Source organism: Argopecten irradians, chromosome 1, assembly GCF_041381155.1.
Source record: "Argopecten irradians isolate NY chromosome 1, Ai_NY, whole genome shotgun sequence".
NCBI lineage: Eukaryota > Metazoa > Mollusca > Bivalvia > Pectinida > Pectinidae > Argopecten > Argopecten irradians.
This window is the reverse complement of record NC_091134.1, coordinates 53882303-53892648: the sequence shown is the minus strand read 5'-3', so window position 1 is coordinate 53892648 and position 10346 is coordinate 53882303. Positions and strand designations below refer to the sequence as shown.

The 10346-nt window shown below is 36.7% G+C and overlaps 1 protein-coding gene across 1 annotated transcript; it reads right to left on the bottom strand.

Moving 5' to 3' along the window:
• LOC138333284 (uncharacterized) lies at nt 1-7978 on the bottom strand. Its single transcript, XM_069281570.1, has 2 exons — nt 7851-7978; nt 1-3658 (listed from the first exon to the last, which is right to left on the bottom strand). The coding sequence occupies exons 1-2, from the start codon at nt 7875-7877 to the stop codon at nt 3200-3202; spliced, it is 486 nt and encodes a 161-aa protein (XP_069137671.1). The 5' UTR covers nt 7878-7978; the 3' UTR covers nt 1-3199.
• Nucleotides 7979-10346: the final 2368 nt, after the last annotated feature.

Sequence of the window (10346 nt, the reverse complement as noted above, 5' to 3'; positions counted from 1 at the left end):
TTCATGTTTTTCATTGTGTTTATTTCATATTGGTATTATCAATAGTATTAAAACATTTGGACAACTGACGCTTTGCAGAATAGTACCTACTGGAAGTTATTATATATCTTGTCCTTCACAGACATCCAAGGGACTCTTATAAGTCTGAAACATTAACAGCCAGTTACCATTATACAGATTAACACATGATGGAGTAGAATATAAAGGTAAAATATTCACTTTGTTATTTACGTCAACAGTATAACTTTCACCCACACTGAGAAAAATGATGGTAACAACACAAAATGTTTTGTATTCCTCTCCAAAATAAATGTTCTGTGATTTTATTTCAATGAACAAATTACAAAGAAATAATTCCTACCATTGTTTAGATGACCATTTAAAAATGTGCTTTCCTTTCCTTACCTTGCAAGTTTCAGTTCGTTAATAATCAAACATAAAATTTTTGCTTTTTAGTAACACAACATTGTGTAATAATGTGATAAAGAAAACGTAGTTTCCATCATTTTCCAGATAAAGAAAAACTCTACAGAAATAAAGCACCAGCATCTCAAATATAGCCAACAACAAAATATTGTTACATGAAAGACAGTGATCATTAACTCATTAATTTGTTGAATATGCATAAATTTTATCATTTTCAACTTAATTCCCAAATTCCTCTTCAGATCATTCACAACTTTAACAATATAAATGACTGCAAAGATTTATATCTGATGATCCATATGTACCGTGTACCATACGGAAAATGTTTATGAACATTGAACATGCCATTTAATCAACATTTTTACTTCGTCATATCAGAATAATCGAGTGATTTGAAGCGACATTCAGAGATTAACTTAAATTTGGATTTTTTTTCATGAAAAAAGATGAAAAGTTTTAACTTTCAATTGATTTTAAGTCGCTCAAAAGTAATATTTTGAGGACAATAAAAATACAAAAATGTGATTTTATCATTTGACACAAAATCTTTGAGGTAAAGAAAATATTATTAAATACCTTATCTATTTACATATACTCTAAACTTTCATAATTTAAAGATAAGACAAATAATGTTGATTTTTTTGGTTTTATATTTGTTTATAACTTTGGACAGGCAAAGCAATGACAATGGAATGAAGATTTAATTTAGCATATATCACATGTGTAGCTTTATCCAACAAAGCTATATACATAACACCTATCACATTTCTAACACACAACACTGTCTTCATGCATATTTGCATTACAGATGTATAAGTTTAAACGACGGTATCGTGCTCCTATAAAAAATGGCATATGGAACATGAAGGAAAAGTTTTATTTTTTAATAATATTAACAACATAAAATCTGCAGTGTAAAAGGGTCTCCTTTTTTCCCTGTCAATTCACAACACAGGTACCCACATAATGAACTTTTTCACAAAATAAAAAAATTTATTCACATCATAGAACACTTATCATCTCATTGGGGGAAAAGCACTGGCGATTGTAAAACAATTTCATCTTAAATCATTAGAGAACACAAAAGCCTCCAAAAATGTATCATAACTTAAAACATCCTCCATGTATTACTGGCACAGAAAAATTGGGCCAACAGTTGGACTAGATGAACAAATGACCAATTACATGATAATGCCTTGTAGGTCCAACAGTACATTTGGGCCAGGTGAGCTAGAAATGACAATGTACTACAGAGCCAATGTACGAACTCATGCACTATCCATCACAAAGTATCATAAATGCAGTTTACTCGTAATTCATATAAATACATCATGATAATAAATTTGATAACTGTAATTTATGTTTATCAACATATCTATGCATGTGATGTAAAATATCTATTTTCAATTTGTTCAGTTTTTTTAGTATGAACTTTACAAAGTCAACATTTTCACTGGAGCATTCAGAGCATTTACACACATTGACTACAACTAACTGCTGGATAAGCTTGTTCACTAAAGCCTTATCACAAATGTCTTCACAGCAGACCTAATGTGGCAGCATCACAGATTCCAGAATTTTCTTATAACTGCAGTATATTGAAATTGGAAGTTAAATACATCAAATTATATTTCCCCATCTCAATAGTAGGAGATCCATACCAATTATTTTAATTTTTAATGAAGAACAAAATGTTTCAGATTCTCCAGTATTTCATGCAATAATTTATCCACTCATTTCTCCTACTGATCTTGAATAAAGTTTATCCCCAACTCTCTCTCCCCATCCAGAGTTGAAGTCTTAACCTTTCTGATTTTCCCACCATGGATTATTCCCCTTACATCGATAACCATTATTTCTCTTCATCCCCTGGTGATGCTTCCCTTGAAGAAAACCAAGGCAAACATCGGAGGAAAGAGATTGGGTGTTCTGGCATCACCAACATATCCTTAAAATAAAGGATATCCTCACCAACTGCACTGTCCTGAATTTTTGATTGACTTGTTCTGATGATATATTTAATCTATAATTATGATGACGACAGGTTTTTTTAAATTTTATTTTCACTTGATTAGAATATACTGATTTGAGAAATAAAAATATTTTTATCATTATTCCGTTATTGAGATAACTATTGTCACAACAAAATTCCAGGACATGTTCTACCAATAAATTTGTACAAGAACTGCTTGATGCCTTGTGTCCAGAGTTGTTCCCCTTGAGATGCAATTTTAATATCTAATTCACAGATATTGTTTTGCATATTATCAGCAAATATCATATCTTAGATAATGATTAAGAATGAAATGTAATTATAACAATTTAGGTTTATTTTATTTTGTAGAATAGATTTATAATGACACTTTATCAGGCCAGCTGACTCTCAATGGTTTATAACAGTAAATAAATCATAAATAACATTTTGGATGTAAATATTGTAAAGAAAAAACTTAAAGGACATTATTTTGATTCAATAATAAATTTTGAAAGCAGTGAATTTTTGCAATTCAAGGTCCGACAACACCTGCACATAGTTTGGGTATATGGTATATCAGTCTTAATGTGGTCAAATAACTATTCCTGTACTTAAGGCCATTCCTGATGGAAACTGGAAAGGTTCCGATACTGAAAGGTTGAATGACAACATCAATAGATATCAGCTCTTTAGGGACTTGTATCGATATATCAGACTGAATTCTTTGATCCTTCTCTACAGCAAGCCATTTTATCTGAACGACAAAAAGAAACGAACAATCCATGTTTGAGGCAGTGCTCACACTAGCTGTATAGTATAAGGGGAATCCCCCTGAACAATCCTCCACATCTGACCTTCCTCCGACTCTGAATCTTCCTCTCCTTCGCCAATTCCGAATTCTTGGAGCTGTCCGCGGACCCGATCATGACTTTGTACCATAGCCACCTCGAGCTGCTGCCACATTTGATCAAGCTGTGACTTAGCTTCAGGACTTGTGTCCAGATGTATTATAGAGTTATCAGATTCCACACCGTTGGTTTTAGCTGGATCCACTGTCACAATGATCTGGTCACTGTCACCTAGGTCGTGTGGTTCTACCACACTAGGGGATCCGGCCAAACCATCAACTAGTTCATTGTTACTGCCGTCACCAACTGGAGACGAAGATGCAGCATTGTGTTGGTTTGAGGAATCTTCTGTGTCTTTGGAGACACCGTTGGTCACTACACTGTTGTAGGAGACCTCAAGACAAGAAGTCTGAAAACAAAAGGAGAAAGGATATTATTCACTAGATGCAAATACATGATATTACTTGTGTGGAAATATTACAAACAAGGACATAGTCATTCAGATCCCCCGCCAATGGAGATATCAAAGCTGAAGTAAGTTTGATTGTGGAGACTTATGTGTATGAAAAAAAAAAAAAAAACAGGAAAAAGGAAGTTGAGCTAAAGAAGGATGGAGTATAATTCGAATCAGATATACAGCCTTGACATTTATACTAGACCATATACACAAAGATGGGTGGAGTTTTGCAAAGTAACATTTACCATTTACCATGATATTTTCAGCAATGTTTCCATGGTAATGGAAAAAGTGCAAAAAATGAAAACCTAAAAATAGCAAAAGGTACTACTAGACCATAAAAAGAATGTGTCTATGAAGTTTCGTGGAAATATCTCTGTTGGTTTTAGAGTTATGCTCCTGAAATGAACATGCTAAAAAAATATGATATTTTCAGCAATGTTTCTATGGTTACAGAAAAAAGCACAAAAAGTGAAAACCTAAAAATAGCAAAAGGCACTACTACTAGACCATAAGACCAATGTGTCTATGAAGTTTCGTGGAAATATCTCTTCTGGTTTTAGAATTATGCTCCGGAAACGAACCTGGTACAAAAATATGATATTTTTCCATGGTTACGGAATAAATGCAAAAAATGAAAACCTAAAAATAGCAAAAGGCACTATAAGACCATAAGACCAATGTGTGTATGAAGTTTCGTGGAAATATCTCTACCGGTTTTAGAGTTATGCTCCGGAAACCATTCGTACGGACGGACAGACGGGCGGACGGACGGACGGATGGACGGAACCCATTTGTATATCCCCCGCCAACTTCGTTGGGGGAGGGATAACAATAATTAACATCAGTTTTATTTAGTGTCCCATTAAAGGGTCATGCATATAAGAATGAGTAAGTTCAGATACAAAACATTGACCCATGTGGTTGATATATATATGGCATATGGCAGGTATAAGTGTCCAAACTTGCCACCCAGAGAAACATTAAAGCATTTACTGGTGAAGATTTTTGCTAGCAAAATTCAAGGCCTCTTAGTGGGCATCAGTCCTTCTTAATATTCTAGTATTTTGTATATATTTTATACCAACATGATACATCCATAATCCTCCATCAGAGATAAAATGTACGAATCAATAGCTGTTAGGGCCTTACCTGTGTGATGGCTAATCAATACAAGTTAATACTCACACCTCATCTTTATGTTGTTACTATAGAGACTTGCTATTTATAGAATGTGACTTCATCTCAAATTATAGTTAGATATAGGTAGTAACATAAGAAAATGGTTTTACTCTATGACCTCATTAATCAGTGTCTATGATAGTCTAACCAACCGTTGAATTTTAATCATTATCCCTCTGCAGAGTGTCATGCACAATTTCATCATTGACCCACTGATAGTCTTATCAACAAGAGGCCCAGAGGGCCTGTATCGCTCACCTGGTTTTTTTTTAGTAATTATCACAAAGACTGACAATCATTAGAAAAATTAGCAAAATTGACTCCCAAAGTTTAATTTTGAATCACAACCTTAAAATGATGCTATTGATACCATACAAATATGCTATCCAATACATAGGTTCAGAGACAAAGTAATATATATGAAAAATAGTAGCCTAATTGACCTTTTGACCCCGCATCTACTGCCGTCTAAGGCCCCGGGGATCAGCCCTATCATTTGTACAATTTCATATTCCAACCCTGTAAGGATGCTACCATTGCATTATGAGTTCTCTTCCATGCTTAGGTGCAGAGAAGAAGTCGTTTATATGGAAATAGCTAAATTGACCCCTTTTGACCCCACCCTTCAGGCCCCCGGGGGGTCAGCCCCTTCATTTGCAAAATTTTGAATCCAAACCCTTTAAGGATGTAACCATTGCATTATGAGCGTAATCCCATGTTAAGTTGCAGAGAAGAAGTCATTAATATGGAAATTGACCACTTTTGACCACGCCCCTCAGGCCCCCCGGGGGGTCAGTCCTATCATTTGCACAATTTGGAATACCCACCCTATAAGGATGCTACCATTGCATTATGGGTGCTATCCCATGCTTAGTTGCAGACAAGAAGTCATTTATATGGAAAAAGCCAAATCGACCCCTTTGACCCCACCCTTCAGGCCCCCGGGGGGTCAGCCCCATCATTTGTACAATTTTGAATCCCCACCCTATAACGATTCTACCATTGCATTATGAGTGCTGTCTCATGCTTGGTTTCAGAGAAGAAGTCGTTTATATGGAAATAGCCAAATTGACCCCTTTTGACCCCGCCCCTCAGGCCCCCCGGGGGTCAGCCCTATCATTTGTACAATTTTTAATCCCCACCCTATAACGATACTACCATTGCATTATGAGTGCTATCTCATGCTTGGTTTCAGAGAAGAAGTCGTTTATATGGAAATAGCCAAATTGACCCCTTTTGACCCCGCCCCTCAGGCCCCCGGGGGGTCAGCCCCATCATTTGTACAATTTTGAATCCCCACCCTATAAGGATGCTACCATTGCATTATGGGTGCTATCCCATGTTTGGTTTCAGAGAAGAAGTCGTTTATATGGAAATAGCCAAATTGACCCCTTTTGACCCCGCCCCTCAGGCCCCCGGGGGGTCAGCCCCTTTTTTTTTTACAATTTTGAATCCCCACCCTATAAGGATGCTACCATTGCATTATGGGTGCTATCCCATGCTTGGTTTCAGAGAAGAAGTCGTTTATATGGAAATAGCCAAATTGACCCCTTTTGACCCCGCCCCTCAGGCCCCCGGGGGGTCAGCCCCATCATTTGTACAATTTTGAATCCCCACCCTATAAGGATGCTACCATTGCATTATGGGTGCTATCCCATGCTTGGTTCCAGAGAAGAAGTTGTTTATATGGAAATAGCCAAATTGACCCCTTTTGGCCCCGCCCCTCAGGCCCCTGGGGGGTCTGCCCCATCATTTGTACAATTTTGAATCCCCACCCTATAAGGATGCTACCATTGCATTATGGGTGCTATCCCATGCTTGGTTTCAGAGAAGAAGTTGTTTATATGGAAATAGTCAAATTGACCCCTTTTGGCCCCGCCCCTCAGCCCCCTGGGGGGTCAGCCCCATCATTTGTACAATTTTGAATCCCCACCCTATAAAGATGCTACCATTGCATTATGGGTGCTATCCCATGCTTGGTTTCAGAGAAGAAGTCGTTTATATGGAAATAGTCAAATTGACCCTTTTTGGCCCCGCCCCTCAGCCCCCTGGGGGGTCAGCCTCATCATTTGTACAATTTTTAGTTAGTAGCCCATAAGGATGCTACCAGTCAAATTTTGTTGAAATCCGACCAGCGGTTATGGAGAAGAAGTCGATTGTTGACGGACGACGGAACGACGGACGACGGACGCCGGACGACGGACGACGGACGACGGACGCCGGACGCTGCGGTATCCCATAAGCTCACCTCGGTCCTTCGGACCAGGTGAGCTAATAATCCAGCGATTCCCGACTATGCCCTATGAATCTTCACCAGTGTCACTTGACAGTCTAACATATGACCTCCCACTAGTTTTAAAGTCTGATAGTCTCACAAAGTTATTGATATTCCAGCGGTTAATATTACTGTTATTTTCTCCACCCTTGGAATATTTTCATAGCAAACCTCTGAAGGCTCTGTGAGCAAAACCAGATCAGACTGGTAGTTTGGTCCTTTCATATACCTTAAAAAAATGAACAATGGTACACAGTGACTAACTGTGCAGCTCTGAAGTTCCATGGGCATCATTGTCTTTGTAATCTTCAAAGTAAGTCATTGGTCAGATTTTTTTCCTCTGGATTGCCTTCTGTTTTGTTATGAAATATTCCAGGGTGGATATAACAAGAGTGATAGTAACCCCTGGAGTATTGAGGATGGTTCCACCTATAACCTAGTGCCTTCAGACAGTCAAGTCTATGATATTTCTCCAATGTCCTTGGATGGTCTAACCTAGCTATAATCATTCACCAGTACCCTGACAGATCACCATCACTTTCTAAAAGTCTAGCTTTTGATCTTTCACTAGATTTACTTGTGATTCTAACCTATGTCATTTAACCATTTTCTACACACCTCCTCAACAGCCTTTCATTAGCAACTAGTGATGGTTAACCTATGAACCTTGACCCCTGCCATCATTACCTGTGACTTCCTGTCTCCGGGCTGCATTGTCTTCAAAGGCAATTATAGGCTTGGGATGGGAGTCCGAGCTGATATAGTCGAGGTTAGTATCAATACTGTTAGTATTGAGGGTTCAGCAAGTCATCTGTCGTCTGGTGTGCGAATAGCGACTGTTGTGAACTTCACCTCAAAGTTTTTATTGGTAACACTAAGATCTATGAAATCTTCAAAATTCACTGTTTGGTTCTGTGGATCCACTGTCTGTGGTGGTGGAAAACCTGTTCCACAGATGTAGATATTGTCTGAGAATCCACCAGGCTCCCTCCTTAGTGACTGGTCTGAGGATGTTCCCAGGGACGAGTCCGCAGTTCTCATACTAATCACTGTAAACATAAAAGAATTGGTGATTTATCAGATTACAAATTATGTCTTAATGACTTCTGTTTTTATTACCAACTTTGACAATTAAATAATAATTCCAAACAACAAAGATCAATCTTAAACTATAAACTAGCTCTTGTACAATGATATATGTTAGATCAGAAATGTCATATAATTGTCTCAGTAGTTCAAAAATGTTATTTAAAAAGGAAATTTACAATCACTTCCATGAAATTATTTGTTTATCAAAAGGGTTTGTATCCAATTCATGCATGGTTATGACAAAAAAATGTTGAATTAAGACTTCGTCTTTTCTAATCTTTTCTAACAAGATTTTAAACATAAACTCAAAGAATTTTTAAATTCAAACCACCGACAATTAGTAAATGAAATAGAATAATAACACAATTAGTATGTGTGCTTTAGTGAACTTAATGTATCTAGATTGCTTCTATTCTACCGCACAGCTTCAGCAACTAGAAATACAATAGTGCAGGCTAACAATTACAGCATATATTAAGTGATCATCGGCATCAGGGACAGAACAGTGTCACAAGTGGTGGAAACTCAGTAACAGTAATAGATGTATTGTTAGTTACAATTGCAATCCAGACCTTCCAACAATTAAAGCATTAAAATGGTATCAGCTAAATCAATCAACAATTTGTAACAGTTTGTTCCTCATATATTACCTGTAACCCTATAGCTGCAAGTGACCTTTTTTATGCATCCATAAATTTTCACAATCAATATTTTCACTCGCAAACATTTACCCTAGCTGGCGTAATGATAACGATATACCAGGTATGATTCATTACCAGTGCAATTTTTCAGGTAGATACACAAAACCACCTGTTCATAAACATAGCATGAACAAGATATTCATCATGTCAAATAAATATATGTACAGCAAACTGAATTAATGGAAGCTTTAAAAGAGCACTGCCAACACACAAACATAGTATGTATTAAAGCGGACCAAAAGAATGGCATCCCTATAATGATGTGACACAAGATTTTAAACAGCCTAGATGCGATGGCCTTTAAACTATTGAATCAAATCTACATCCTGGCAGGAATCGACACATTCCACAAACACTGTCTGTCGGTTATTTTATACATTGTAACAGGCAACAGCATTAGAACTAGTACCTCTAGAGCAGAACCATCAATGACCTGGCCGACATGAAATCAATGCTGGGTGCCAATACTGAGCACATGCAGATAATAAACACAACGTTACCTGAACACAACTCCATATTGGAAGGTGTGACCCCTGTGTCTAAACAGCACTTCCTCTCTGCATGTTACCTGTGTACAACTTGGGGACCATCTCAAAACCAATCCTCACTCGTTCTTTACTATTAAATTAAAACTCTGGAGGAGTGTTTTTTTTTTTTTTGATGAATATTTTTACCTGAAAACTAGATCTCATCGAGGTGAATTCAGATCAGAGTCTAGTTTCATTACTCATTGTAAACCTGACCCTTTGTAAAATTTTGAGATGCCTGTGGAACACGTGACCTGTTTATTCTCCTACCTGTTGGAATGTATACATGTATATTAAGCCAATGTACACTGGTAAAGCTCATTTTACGTTTGCCAGTGAAATAATGTTTTATATATATACACCTTATCTCCATAAGTAGGTCTACATACAGGAAGAGATAAAGCCAGCTCAAATGACAATGGAATCTCCCCTCCTGTTCCCATTCTTAAAATACCTTTTATTTACACTTTGCCTTATACTAACTACCCCAAATACCACAGCTGTTTTCAGCACTAATGTCACAGAAATAATCTATGCTAAACTCTTACTTGAAAAAATCATAAGTCAATAATTTTTTACATGTTATATATAAATTAATATCTGTTTAAACCAGAATCTCTACAAAATGGAAATCTTTATTTATCATTATTTTGATACACAATTATTAATACTCAAACTTATCTCAAAATCATTTTCAGAGAAATCTATTGATAAAGTTTATGTATTGTGTGGAATATACACTTCACAGTTACTGTACATTGGGTATTAAAACACCATTTTTATTTTATTTCAGCTGCAGTTTTAATTGCTTTGTAGTGTCTTTTCCAGCTGATAACATACTGAAATACACCCAATGATAAAGGTTA

Coding starts and splice junctions, on each gene's coding strand:
- LOC138333284 (XM_069281570.1), bottom strand. CDS start 7,877: ATGCAGCCCGGAGACAGGAAGTCACAG. Junction 3,659..7,850: donor CCGGAGACAGGAAGTCACAG/GTAATGATGGCA, acceptor TTTTGTTTTCAG/ACTTCTTGTCTTGAGGTCTC.